Genomic DNA, 14,662 nt, shown 5'->3' on the forward strand with positions numbered 1-14,662 from the left:
GGTGTGAGTCAGTCCGACTTCCACCCCTGCAGTGGCGGCAGGGAGGCGAGCTCACACCGCGGGCTGGGCTAGAGACGGAGGGGCGGGAAGCTGAGCCGCTGTTTGACCTTCCTAACGCTGTTCGGAGATTTTGGCAGGAGTTGTAACGTCCATAATGGCGGAAGTTGTAGGGAGACGTGTCGCTAAACCGTTCAAGGTGCTGTTGGTGATGATAATTTCCTTCTCTGGCTTTGAAGCGGCATCTCAATTATCTGCACCGGCTCAGACAGAAGGAGAGACTGCTCGGTAAATAAAACAGGAGCACTCCAACTGGAGAGGTTCAGCCCTCTTTGATATCCCAAACCCTCCTTGACAGATATGAGTTAAACCCAGAAAACATTATGTTCTATTGTCATATTGTCACACAATTTAGATATTTAAGTAGTTATGGTCAGGGATTTGTTGTGTGTGGGGTCTTATACAGTTTATTGTGATGCTTTTTGTTGTTGTATGTAGGCTACATTCTTAATCATTGAAATGATTCAATGATGATACAAAACTGTTCTATACTTTTCAAGATTACATTTATTGTGATGTAAACAAAATATAGAAGTCGTTTTTAGTAAATAGTTATAGTATTGAGTTACTTCTGCTTTCAGATTTATGACTAAAGTTTAAAAAACTGATATGAAATGTTTAAATTGAATTTCTGTTATGTTAAGTAGGCTACATTAACTAATTAACTAAGTACTGAAGTGTTTAAGTAAACGTTAACTTTGCACAACTATTTGAGATTTTCTAGTATTTGAGCCTTCTTATCTTACTATATTGTACTTATCACTGCACCATATTATCTAAAACGTCCGAATTCAGAATAATATAATATAATCAAAAGTAAGTAAAGAAACCATTTATATGAGTTATTAAGATGAGTTCCATCTTTACAAGCTTCTACATTAAAGGGATGAACAGACTGATACACCAATAATTATATCTACAGAAAAATGTGTGTTTTAAAGTTATGTTATGCAGCCTGCAGTTTGTAAAATAATGTACAGCAACAAAACCATGTTTAAATGTACATCATACATAGAAACCTCGTACCCTTGCTTCTGCCCCATGGACCAGTGCCTTCAGCCATTTTTCTCATCCAATCTGATTCACCCAAGCGCGCCACCCACGCATGCAAAACGACGTTGAAACTGCAATATATGAGCGTACAAGCAATTGAACCCCTTGTTATGGTATAGCTGGATGTTACAGATATGCTAACTGACCTGTTTTAATCAATTAGCATAGCACTTTGCATAGATTAAGCTTCCTTTGGAACGGCATTAGGTATCCAAGAGGAAGATTAGCCTAATTATGATGGTGAAATCAAACTTTCAGACAGGGAATTCCCTGTTGAAAAATAATGATATGCTAAGACTAGAGTTTGTCAGGGTACCTCTACATGACAGGGCCACGACATTGGGTAGCAGTACCCACTGAAATACATCTCCAAAACAAGCTTCCAAGAGTAGATGGGGAAAATATTGACACAATGTCATTTAAAAGTTTTTTATTTGAAATGATTTTAAATACAAATAATATACTTTTCCATTTACAATGACAGTTCCTTTGTAAACAAAAGTGGCAGATAGATAGTCATTGGGTAATTTGTCCAAACTGAGGCGGCCTGCCGGCCAGTCGCCTGAACATCTTGCGTCATGGGAGAGATGGTGTCGTATTTAACCTCACTGCAGATTTTGTTCTCCCCACACAGCGTAAATCACTGATGCTACATTCTATTGCAGCGCGATAAATACTCAAGAGTACAATTTTGCCTGTTAGCATAACCCTGTTATGAACGCAATTATGGGAGGGGATAGTGCGCACGTGAGATTGTGTATGTGGTGTTGGGAGAGCGTGCCCACAAATAGTCATATCTTTAACTCTCCCACACGAACATGACACACTATACAATAGAAGAAAATGTGGATATTTATGGTGAAAGATTATACATTTCTTTTAAACACTGTCAAGTCGTCGACATACAGTGAGCCCAGAGCCACACAAGGAAGCTCTGATTTTTCTTTTTTGCACTCATGAGTCTAACAGATGTAAAAACCAAAGTTAGATTGGAACGAAACGAGACAATGTTTTATATTTGTTGTCACTAAAGCTTAAGTGAACTTTTAAATGAAAAAAGAGTCTCTTGGTTAGCCAGAACTGCTCTGTACTCCCCCAGACGGAAAAACAAAATGCCTTTTCAATGTTGTGGGGGAAAAACACTTATCATTTGAAAAAATGGTGGTAATTAAAAAACAGACATTGTTGAGCTTTAATGACTAAAAGGAAAAGGTGCTGAACAGAAGATCATCTGTCTTACACAAAAAATTACTTTCAACAGGTTTTAGCTCGAGACACTTTTCAGATCATGAGTGCTGTCAGGGACCCCATACTCCAATCCCTTTAACACAAAGCGGGTCACGTACGATTGCTAATCCTCTTTCAGCAGACACAACTTTACTCAGTGATATGTATTCCAAGACTGAGGAACTATAGGTTTCTATGAAGAGGCTATCTCTATACGGAAACTAAAGAAAAACACTGTTACAAAACAAACTTTTTTTTCTGCTCTCCCAAGAACCAATGGTGCATAGCACCCAAGAACTACTATGTTGTGGTATTTCAGTTGTATTCATAAGGCCTTTTTGGACAATGAGTATACACTGGAATGTGCTACAATTGTAAAGAGAAAAAAAAAAAAAAAGGATGAAGAGAAAGGAACTTCTCCGAAAAGCCACAAGTATTTAGATCTATATATATATATATATCAGTATCTGAGCCCCTTAGAAAGACTGAAAACTCACATTTGTATGTAGTATATGGACGAGAAGAGTACTCAATAATTCAAAGAAATGTTAACACTGCAAGTTTTGAGGTCAATTAATTTCAAGATCCACCTATTTTCAACGAACACAGTTTGACCTGGATTACAGGGGCAGAACAGGCATCATTAACGGAACCGACTGGAGATCAGTGTCCAACTGTGTACATCTCCTTAAACATACAGTGAGTACAAGTACATATAAGTGACTGGCTGGTGTGACAAAGAAAAGTAAATGAAAAAAACTAAACCTGACGAGACATTACTGTGCTCCCATGCGCTGAAAGGAGCAGAAACGTCCCAATGTTTGCCTCGGATGTGTTCCGAAGCAATCTAAAGCTCACACTGCAGTTTTTAAGTGTACAGTAGAAAGTATCATTGGTGTTGAAACCATTGGTGCCGAGTGATTTCTTTAAAATTAGGAAAAAGAGCAATGCCATGATTTCCATTCGGAGGTCATGTGTTTTTGTTAATTTTGCAAAACTGAATTAGCTGTTATACATCCCCCTCTCCCCCCTTGGAGAAAAGAGCCCAGATAATAGGTCCTCCAGTCCACAGTGTGTCAATCTTCCATACCTGTACAAACACATACAAGGTTACAAACACACATCATCCACTCACACTCTCACATGCACACACATCAGGGCCTGGGCAAGTATTCACAGAATTCTCTTCCGTTAGCAACGGAAACTGAACGAACAAGTCTCAGTAGAAAAAGGGGGGCAATGGAGGGGCGGGGCCACAGTCTATGTAAAGATAACATGGAGGGGAAGAAGAAGAAGAAGAAGAAGGGCTCTGTGTGTATAAACTGTCCCCAGTGTGTGTTCAGTGTGTGTTTGTGGCGGGCACAGCTTCTGCTTCTCTGCTCTTGAGTGCTGCTGTGGCGTCGGGAGTGGGTTGGGGTGGTCAGTCCATGGGGAGAGGGTCGGGTGGTGGTGGGGTTTGGGGGGGCTGTGTGTGCGTGTATCCACATTCAGTCGTTGTCCTCGTCGTCGTCTTCACTCTCCTCGATGCCGTCGCTGTCCTCTTGCTCCTCGTCCTCCTCCTCTGTGTCGGGGATGTCCCACTGCGGGTGGTTGTCCAGCATGGCCTTGGCCTCGTGGACCTCCAGCTGGGGGAATACAAGAATACCCGTTAGAATACCTACATTTCACCTCAAAACACAGATTATATCTCCTACGTTTGGTCATTTTGCAGAGGAACACCTAATCTCCTATCAACCATGATAGAGCCGTGTTCTTTTTCCACATCTTAGGGTGCTATAAGACCTTGAGTGACAATAAGCTACATTGATGCCTGGTAGTTCGTCTTAACACTTGCTTTTTACAAACTTATTAAGCTGTAAATATGAAAAACTCCTTTATTTCAAATCATTATTAGCACCACATGGACTCAAGTGGGGAAATCCAATGTTGGTATCGGACAGCAAATTGTTAAGCACTAATCAGGGGCGGACTGGCCATTGGGAATACCGGGCCGGTGCTGTGCAGAAGAAGAAGAATTGGGAGGGAGGACACACACACACCTTGAGTGGTTTGATCTGGTCCAGTCCCAGGTAGGAATCAGAGCGAAGTATCACAGAGTATTGGTAGTTGCCTGTTTTGGAGGGTGCTGGAAACTTCAGCTCCACCTGAGGAACAACACACACACACACACACACACACACACACACACACACACACACACACACACACACACACACACACACACACACACACACACACACACACACACACACACACACACACACACACACACACACACACACACACACACACACACACACACACACACACACACACACACACACACACACACACACACACACACACACACACACACACAGGATCAGTCATATAACTGCATATGGTGTATTTAACATTGTTTTACAGAGCAGCATGTGGCAATTCTACAATGTTCCTGTATATATCAAAATAAAATAACCGCCACGTAATCAAATAAAGTGACTGTTTCAGGATTTTAAAAGGTTGGCCTTTTTTAATTAAAAAAGACAATCTGATAAAAGGTAGGTTACCACAAATGAATCATTTTAAAGATGGAGGATGTCATATGCTGTAAAGATTTTAAAGACCCTTGATGTGTGATCCTGGGCTATATTGACACAACATGCTGAAAGGGTCCCCCGGTAAATATTAGCATTCAACGCCCTGCTGAGCAATTACATATGGCAAACGTATAATTATCAGCACGGTAAGGCTCATTATTATTCAGCCGAGAATGAGACGTGAACACAGCGGCAATTTACTCTTTTGATGAAGGAAAATCTCCCGACCCCTTTTTTAAAAACATGTCCGTCAAATCACGCAGCGTTTTAGCGGCCTCACAACACAAACAGGCGGAACTGTTAAAGTGACAGAGTAATTGATGGTGAAGTGTTAAGCATGGGCGGGTCACCTCTGGCCGTTACATTCCTTCAGACTTTACGTGGGCCTCATAAAACCTCGCTGTCACTCCTGGATAACACCAGGTTCAGAGGTGCAACATAACCACACACACATATATAAGCAACTAACCCTCGATGGATATAATGACAAGTGTAACGGGTTGCCTGGCAACAGGATTTGTGAGGGGCTACGGTGCACAGAAACTGTTGCTCGTTTCAGTTTCTTAAATGTTACATTTATTATTTCATATATTTTGTTTAAGGTCAATTTGTTGGGAAAACACAAGTCATTTGAAAATGTCACCTTGGGTTGTAATGGACACCACTAAATGAATGCCATTTTTAAACTAAAACATAAATCAAAAATATTCTTTACAATAAAGTAGAAGCATATGATTGCCTCCTGGGTTGTATCTAAACTCATACATTTATTTGGCCATTGTTCCATAAGAAAACACATGCTCACCTCCTCTGTGTCTTTTAGCGTGCAGACGTGGTAGGGCATGGAGACGAGGGTCTGGTCCCGGCGGTCTGCGATGTACAGCCACCACCACTCATGCTTCTCCTCGGCGAAGTAGATGCTGTAGACGGGGTGCGTCACCTTTGACTTGGTCTCCAGCAGGGCCCGCTCCCGCCGCTGGATGCTCTGCTGCAACGCCTCCCACTCCTGAGGGGGGAGAGTGGAGGGTTAGGCTGGGTACAGGTACAAGCCTCTGCATTCATTGATGACGTTAAATCAGGACAATATGGAACACAGAGTGAGGATTTTTCGTGCTCCCAGGTGTGGAATTTGTTAAAAAGGCTTCAAAATGAATCAACATTTGATGGAAATCTCAATATGGAGTTAACAGAAATAACAGTAAGCGCGATATTTAGTTATGGCAAAGTAACATTCTGAATAAGGTATTGTGGAGCTGCTGAGAATTCCTGGTCTTTAAAACTGTTTGGAACAGATCCTCCTAAATAAAATGTGTGATAATGGGAATAAGGTTTCATAAATGGTCATTCTGTCTAATGTACCGAATCATACTGCACTTGCAATATCAGGTAGGGCTGCTCGATTATGGCAAAAATCATAATCTCGATTATTTGGGTCAACAATTGATATCACGATTATTAAAAACGATTATCCATTTACTTTGAAAACATCAATTTATTGGAGAAAAAAAAAAGTGAACAGTATGTTTTTAACAGTTGATTACCCTGAACTGTAAGTATGATTCAACTGAAAGACCAATAAATAAAAAAAAAAAATAGTAATAATAATAAAAGACTAATCGTTTTATTTCGATTACGTTGTTTTCGGAATCGTTGCAAGCCATAATCGTAATTGCGATTAAAATACGATGAATTGAGCAGCCCTAATATCTGTGCAATGTCATTTTTGACAAATCGTGCAGCCTTAGACTGAAACTCACAATAAAATGAGATATTGCTCAATGGCACACTGCCATTAGTCCTCATTTAAAGTGTTCTGACCTCTTCATCGTCTCCAGCCATCTCGTCCACCTCCGTGTCGCTCTGCTTGTCGCTGTCTTCGTCCCTCTCGCTGGGAGAGTCCTTGTTGGCTTCGCCCTCTTCTGATTCGCTGCCCTTGTCCGAGACCTCGTCCTCTTCCTCCTTAACCACCGCCGTTGTCGTTGTTGTCGCTGTTGCTGCTGTTACTGTTGCTGTTGCTGCTGCTGCTGCTGCTGTGGCTGTGACCACCTCCTGTGACAACATTGGCAAAAACACAAAAATAATGTATGATGTAAGGGATGCGATTGATGATCAACGAGCAGCTGTGATTGGATACATACATTTCCTGCCACGGTGCCATTGGCCTGCTTGGTTTTAGCAGGCGCTGGAGTGGCCTTCTTCTTGGTTAATTTTTTCTTCTTGGACTTGGCTGTCTTCTTAGCCCCTTTATTCTTGTTCTGCCACACTTTTGTTTTGGTTTTACTCACGTCTCCCTGTACGACACAAAGACAAATTAAAGTTAGGTAAACCGCACATTATTTCTTGCACTAGAGCTTTTAATCATGGCTAAATCTGTGCAGCAATGATATTTATTGCAATCTTCAGTTAGAGCGGGGGAGGGGTGTGATGGAGTACAAAGCTTTTTGTGGCTTTGTTTCTACTATTTCTTTTAGTTTCTCTGCGTGTGTGTGTCTGTGTGTGTGTGTGTGTGTGTGTGTGTGTCTTACTGCTTCCTCTGCCGTGGCAGCCTCCTCTGTTAGACAGGGTGTTGATGAGTCCTGCTCCTTTTCAAACACCTCCTACAAAAACAGAACACACATTTAGCTTTTTTAACAACGCATACAGACAACAGCACACTCTACTGGTCGTCAGTGGAAGTGAATTTCCAAAGCGGCATAATTAGGAATCCATTTGATTCCCCCCTTATTTTGGAAAATCAATCCTTACCGACATCCGTTTTCTGGTTAAGGTGACAGTGACTGTGACGATGGAGCCTGCTGTGATGTTATTGCTGTCTTCGTCATCAAGGACTGCAAAGAAACAAATGCAACATTCAACTAGACGACCTGACCATGACAACAATCATGCTTAAGTAAGGTAGATACATCTAAAAAGGGACAAAGACTAAGATGGAGCTACCGCATTTTGTGGTGCAGACGGGTCACAGGTCAGCTGGTGGACAAACAATGCGTGTTAAGATGTGTGTATATCAGGACTGACCCTGCAGTTTGGTATCCATGGTGATGTGAGGGAAGCTGCCCAGCACAGCAAAGACCTCATCGTACTTCTCCTCCCCGAGGAAGCGCAGCATGTTGCGTCTGTCGGAGTCCTTTAAGCTCACCAGGTCCTGGAGGCTCCGGACTTTATACTGCAGAGGAGAGGGGAAATGATCAATAACACCTTTCTGCATGTTTTGACTTGTTGTGTGCATGTACAGACACCGGGCGGGCAGTTACCTTCTTAGAGACGCAGTAGCGGAGGTGCTCCTCCTCAAAGTGGGGCAGCTGCAGCAGCGGTGACTTTGACTCCTGCAGACCCTGCACTATCATCTGGGTCAGCTTCATACAGTTCTCTATGGTAACCAGTCGAGGAGCATGGAAACCTGGGAGAAACGGGCACAATGATGTTGGTGGAGACCTGTGAGAGGCTGATTCAAAGTGAGAGGTCTTGCTCCCAGTAAATTGGACTTGGTGTGTGTGTGTGTGTGTGTGTGTGTGTGTGTGTGTGTGTGTGTGTGTGTGTGTGTGTGTGTGTGTGTGTGTGTGTGTGTGTGTGTGTGTGTGTGTGTGTGTGTGTGTGTGTGTGTGTGTGTGTGTGTGTGTGTGTGTACCTCCTCTGCTGTTGGCCATCATGGTAAGCTGACAGCCCACGTTGATCATCTCCTGGAGAAGAGCGGGACTCTTCCTCACCACGAACCTCTGATCTGGAATCGGAACACACACAATGTTCTAAATAACGTGGTCCCGGCCTTCCTTATATTTTTATCTTATTACTTGGGAAATAAATACGCAGATAATGGTTGAATATCGTCCTTCAAAATGTCATTAAAACCTCTCCACTGTCTGGATACCACGCATTAGAGTCTTGGATGCGTGTTCACGTGTTACGCAGCTTATTAACTCGTGCAGATCCAACTCAGATGTCTCCAAAACATCACAGCTTGCCAAGATTCGTATTGTTCACAAACAGAGAACTACTCTAAACAGCTTGTCCTAGTTGAGTATCTGACCTTATCTCTGTGTAAGAGTGGAAGCATACAAACAGGGTATGGTTGTGTATTTATGTTGCAATCCCGTGACTTGCTGTCTCGCTGTTTAACTTCCCATTTTCTAAGCTCTAAAGAACAAGTTACTGACCACTTCTTTTGGAGATGTGAGCTATATATGCTAACTCATTGTGTTCTTATATAACCATGTGAAATACAACAGTGTGGCACGCCTGTTTTTACAAATCTTTGAATACACTTTATTGAATTTATCAGCAGGCTAAGAGTAGCTTTTACAACATAACATGTAAATAATGACATTTAGCCATTTTCTACAAGTTTTCTTTTCTGGTGTCCTACCTTCATCCAGCTCCTCTGAGACGTCCATGCGTGCCAGGTGAGCCAGCACTAAGACCCTGGCCTTCAAACTGTAAGGATAGCAGAATGGAGGCTCCTTCTTCTTCACGTTGATGTTTCCCAACTCACGGATCAACTAAAAGACACACAGGAGAGGTTGTTTACAAGTGTTTTCTTTTGAATTCTTTACACACAGATTCAAAATAGTCATTCTCACACAGGCAGACTCAAGTACGGTTTTTTAGTACCTGTGGAACTTCGATGTTGTCTGTTGGTCGTATGGTGGCGTCTTTGTTACTGCGGGGGTCAAACTCAAACGCTGCGGTCAACACCATGGCTAACCCTGAGAGTGAAAAACGAAATAAGTTTAAAAAACACATCAAAAGAACTTCAGAATGTCTGTTTTGTTAGGTGGAAGTAAAGCTTGTTTGACTTAATCATTGGACCTAACGCTTCAAAGTCTTGTTATAAGAAGACGGGGAACTCACGCTTCATGTTCATGTTGGGTGTCTTGTACATGAAATGCATGAAGAGCTGCGTGGTGTTGATGAGGATCTGGTCTCCGCTGTATCTGATGGAGCGGTACCACCATGTGCCCTGAGATGTGGAAGGGAAAAGGTAAGAAGGTTAGAAAGTCAGGGTAGAGGAAAAAGAGAAGGCAACTGGTTTTTTTACAATCTAATGCTGATGAGGACTTACCACAACAACAGGAAGGATGACCATAAAGGCTAGTCCATATACAAGCAGCACCTAGAGAAGAAAGCAGGATGTAACACACTCGTTTTATTGTTGCTAGTATAGTACAACACATTTAAAGCAAATAAAAAAGGTAGGTTTGCAAATTGTTACTCCATTTGACATTAATATATACCAGCATTGAGTTCTTCTGGTCAACAATCCAGGCGGGCAGGGCAATACCAAAACTGGTGGCTAGAAAGGGAGACATAAGAAACATTGATCAAAATGGTAAAAATCAAGAGCTGTGCCGTGTGGCCAATTCAGCATCATGGACAAAGTTGGAATATCACAAAATGATTATTTCCTATATTGACGTTGTGAAAAATTACTATTCAATTTCAATTACTACATTCGAAACCTTATAATCCATTTTAGATGCCATTGAACAACATGCACACATGTTACTTTTGGAGGCCAGTGAGTGAAAATGCATTATATATAGACATTTTTATTCATTCGGATAAACCCCTTGAGATGCACCATCTCGTTTTCAAGGGGGTCCCGAAACGCCCACAGTAGAAGTCAGTGTATAAGACTGAGACATATCTTCATGGTATTTCTCCCTGGAATTAACGGGCTTTCATGTATCGATGAATCTTCCATTGTTTGTCACATTCATGACTAAGCGAGTCAGACTCACTCGCATTGATCAAAAAGGTGTGGCAACACTTTAAAATGCAGATGTGTGAAAATTAAAAAAAAGGTAGTTTCACTCACCTCCCGGCCCATCCGGGTTACCGTATGTTTCCCAGTTCTGTCGTGACTGTTCGTTTGTCAGACTGTGGAATGAAGAGTAAAAGGAATCAATCACCTTACACTTCTGGGCTTTCATTATTCATTAATCTGCTAATTGATTATGTAGCTGCTGTCTGGCTTACAACATCGAGACACTTACGCAGCATAGGCTTTAGCAATCCTCATGAATGTGGACTCATCACCGCCTTTGTCAGGATGGAACTTGAGTGATAGCACACGGTATTGCTTCTTGATTTCTGATAGCGATGCACCCTGGAGACAGAAATATAATTACAGCAGCTCCTTACCGCACATGAAGTGTAAAAACAGATACAAGTCAAAGGAAAACTACACTGTGGATTCTCAGAAGTCCTGAAAGATGGTTATTTTTGTCTTGCGTTTCATCTTAGAAAAGTTATCTTTGTCCCACAACATAAAAAGAGTCTTAACGGACTTCAGAGGACCCACAGAAAACAAGAGACGTTGTGTTTTGTGCGTATTTACCGGGTCCAAGTTGAGGACTTCATATGGGTTATACTCCTGGTACTCTCTGTCCAGCTTGGACACTTTGTATGCTAGCAGCAGGAACACAGCCCAGCCAAATAACAAAGCTGCTTTCCTGAAAATGTCACACACAAGCAAGGAAAAAATGTCACACACAAGTGTTAGACAACATCAGGCCCGTCCCTTCTTTTAAAAGCCACTTCACATTGCGTCATCTAATTTTTAGAACTGTTTGGAGTAGAGATATTGGGCAGATGCAATTTGCAATGCAAACTAGCTTCCAGCTGTTAGAGCGACGGACATTTGGGAATATGAAAAACAGAAAGCTTGGTCTATGCATGGAGTCAGAAGGGCAGGGCAGGTTCTGACATTGTTGTTGTTTGGTATTTATGCATGGAAGTTGAACTTGTTTCCATGACAATAGCAAAACCCCATGGCCTGCTCTGCAGCATCTGTTGCCATGACAACCACTCACCAGCCTGAGTTGTCTGGCTGGCTCAACCAGAAATAAATATACGATGGATTCCTATAATAAACACCATTGTTTTGATACAGTTGCAAAGAGGAAATGGATAGTGGCATTTTGAGAATAAATGGCTGATGAAAAAGATGCTTCCACCAGATTACGTCAGAAATGCAGTCATGCTAAAAAACAAGTCATGAATTTTGAGAGTAATAACAGAATATAGGAGGTGTATTGACAGAACCGGAGTGGAAAGTGGATGCATGAAAACAAAGGAGACGGAACAAAGACGAGACACTCAGACAGAAACAGTGACGGAGGAGGCGAGGAGTGAGAGAAGATAGGCAGCGTGAGACGCTGAAACGTACTTGAACACCCAATCTTTTATTAACCCACACACGCCGAAGGAATAAACAACACTTAGAAAAACAGCGTCATGTTAAGAGAAATGCTAAACAGTGCAATTCGATGTTTACACCGACAGCACGCGTCACCAAGAGGTTTACACGTGAATAAAAAGTGCCCAAAATGACCAAATACAAGTACTTCCACACAAAAGATGTATTCTTTGGACAGTGTGGCTTTTGCCTCATTGTCACATGACAGTGTCCAGCTTGAAACACACACCAAGTGATCCAGAGAGCTGTCTGGAACAGTCTTAGTAAAGGAAGGATGGCTGATGTTACTCAAGGCAAACAGCAAGTCACACCCAGACAACAGGAGGGATGCGAAATGTACAAAGAGAAAGGGAGCGGACCAATCAAGGAAACAAGCCTGTTATTACACTGCTGAGCATGTTTAGGCCAATCATATTTCAACAGTGAGGAATTTGTATGATGCTGAAGCTGCATTAGGCTAAATAAGTGAAATATTTAAAGTAAAATCTGATTTTGGGCTTAATTGAAGTGAGTCGAGGCCTCTCTGGATTTAAATCACCCACAGCTTGTCTATTTACACCATGAAAACTACAAACCAAGATGTTTGGACTCACTTTAGTGTTGGGACGATGCTCTGCTGCGACTTCATCAGCCGCAGCCGGTACCACAGACACCTTCCATGGACCTTCCTCAGGCTCTTCAGACGCAGTTGTTCTGGAAAAACGATGGACAGAGACAGAGGTTACGGACACATTAATACTATCAAAACAGTCACAATGATTACTGATAATGCCACATTAGTTAGGGAGGAAATACACGTGCTTTATGGTAATGATTTAAAGAGGGTTGGGAGATATTTTCATTGGGATTTAAAATCATTGTGGATATGTTTTTAGAGGAGGGGGATGCATTTGTTTCCTTTTTTCAGCTTGAATTAAGTTTAAATGTGGGTGTATCTTTTCGATATTGTTAATGCAATGGTGTTGACAGGGGATTCCTAACTTGCAATACAATATTTAATTCAACAACAATAAAATAACTGTTTACAACCTATTAAACTCCAATCTAAATTGTCATTAAATAATCCCCATTAATCCAGCGGAGTAAAGTTTGATGGCATATGTTTACCCAAACCTTGTTAGATATGGTGTATTGTTGACAAATAGATAACAGCTATACTGCTATAAGGATATATCAGGATAAGGTGAATAAAGCCACAAAGGCAAGGCACCTTCAACACAAGGCTTTGGTGTTGAAGGTGTTGCTTAACCAGCCAGTTTAGCTTAATTTACTATCGGAGTATGGTTAAACAGACTATAAATGTGACGTTAAGGCAGATATATAACCAATGGCTTTGTAATACTTGAAGCTGGTGCGATATCTGTGCTAACTGACCTGTACTTAACTACGAGCAGTAAAAGAGACGTGGACATCATCTTAGAGACGTCTGCTAGCCTACATTCACAAGTTAAACTAACGTGTGGTTATCTCGTATAGCCGCTGCATTTAGTAGGAAGCTAACCAGATTAACAGGCTGCACACTGGTGAGCATTAACACAAACAAGACGAGCTGAATCTACCAGGACACTTTACACTAGCTGTGGTTATTGAGTTAGCACTGAGGCAGACATCGGGCCTTACCAGCATTCTGATCCCGGGGCCAGAGGTAATATGTGGCTGGGATCACAATAAGTCCGACGAAGGACGTGAGGAAATAAAAAAACGTGTTGCCGCTGTCATCGTACTGGAACTGTTGCCCGGCCATTTCGTAGCGGCGCTTGGGTCGCCCTTCTTCTCCACCGCTGCGATTCTCCCACTTCTAGCCAAATGTGTGCGAGTTGACAGACCGTTAGCTAGCCAGCTAGCATTCAGCCGAGACAGCTCTGATCATCGGTGTACGTGGTGTACGCCTGCGCAATGTGGCCTTCCTTCTTCTTCGTGGGTATCCAGCGCTGCTCCTGATCGCTACTGACCCCCAGCGGTGGCGACGGAAGAAGAACAGAGGAGCTGAGTGTGATGGGGCTTTTTTAACTCGATTGAAGCAGTAAGACAGTGTTGAAAAGTAACTAAGTTAATATTTACTCAAGTACTGTACTTAAGTACAATTTTGAGGTACTTGTACTTTACGTGAGTATTTGAATTATATGCTACTATTCTACTCCACTACAATTCAGAGGTAGGCTAAATATTGTACTTTTAGTCCACTACATTTATTTAATACATTTAGTTAATTTGCAAATATACAGTAGATAGATGATAAACAATAGGAGCAAGACTTAAAAAATACTTTAGATATACCTGGATTAAATTCACAATTAGTATAAGTTTCACTTCGTAACCAAAAACATATAATATATGATTGCATAATGAGTACTTACTTTTACTTGAGAAACATTGTGATTTCAGGACTTTTACTTGTAACAGAGTGTTCCTACACCCTGGTTCTTAATAAAGTAAAAGATCTAAGTACTTATTTTCGATGAGTTTGATGTTTAAAAAAACAAAATGTACTCGGTTACTTCGTAAAAGATTACATGGCCAGGCTCTGCAACTCTTGCACATGCTCCAT

General features: G+C 41.7%; 1 protein-coding gene across 1 annotated transcript; it reads right to left on the reverse strand.

The window, feature by feature from the left end:
- Nucleotides 1-1,525: 1,525 nt before the first annotated feature.
- sec63 (SEC63 homolog, protein translocation regulator) lies at nucleotides 1,526-14,044 on the reverse strand. Its single transcript, XM_034075689.2, has 20 exons — nucleotides 13,735-14,044; nucleotides 12,708-12,807; nucleotides 11,254-11,368; nucleotides 10,910-11,022; nucleotides 10,732-10,793; nucleotides 10,148-10,206; nucleotides 9,976-10,026; nucleotides 9,765-9,873; nucleotides 9,525-9,619; nucleotides 9,280-9,412; nucleotides 8,545-8,637; nucleotides 8,171-8,316; nucleotides 7,935-8,082; nucleotides 7,662-7,744; nucleotides 7,442-7,513; nucleotides 7,055-7,207; nucleotides 6,735-6,965; nucleotides 5,722-5,922; nucleotides 4,377-4,481; nucleotides 1,526-3,962 (listed from the first exon to the last, which is right to left on the reverse strand). Exons 1-20 carry the CDS (start codon nucleotides 13,856-13,858, stop codon nucleotides 3,825-3,827), a joined length of 2,331 nt encoding a protein of 776 aa, XP_033931580.1. The 5' UTR covers nucleotides 13,859-14,044; the 3' UTR covers nucleotides 1,526-3,824.
- Between the last annotated feature and the right edge of the window lie 618 nt (nucleotides 14,045-14,662).

Source organism: Pseudochaenichthys georgianus, chromosome 24 (assembly GCF_902827115.2).
Source record: "Pseudochaenichthys georgianus chromosome 24, fPseGeo1.2, whole genome shotgun sequence".
NCBI classification, from domain to species: Eukaryota; Metazoa; Chordata; class Actinopteri; order Perciformes; family Channichthyidae; genus Pseudochaenichthys; species Pseudochaenichthys georgianus.

Excerpts from the sequence above, each read along its gene's own strand:
- sec63 (XM_034075689.2), bottom strand. The coding sequence starts at position 13,858 with ATGGCCGGGCAACAGTTCCAGTACGATGACAGCGGCAACACGTTTTTT. Across the intron at positions 8,638-9,279 it reads CTCAGAGGAGCTGGATGAAG|ATCAGAGGTTCGTGGTGAGG; the intron begins GTAGGACACCAG and ends TTCCGATTCCAG. Across the intron at positions 5,923-6,734 it reads TGGCTGGAGACGATGAAGAG|GAGTGGGAGGCGTTGCAGCA; the intron begins GTCAGAACACTT and ends CTCCCCCCTCAG.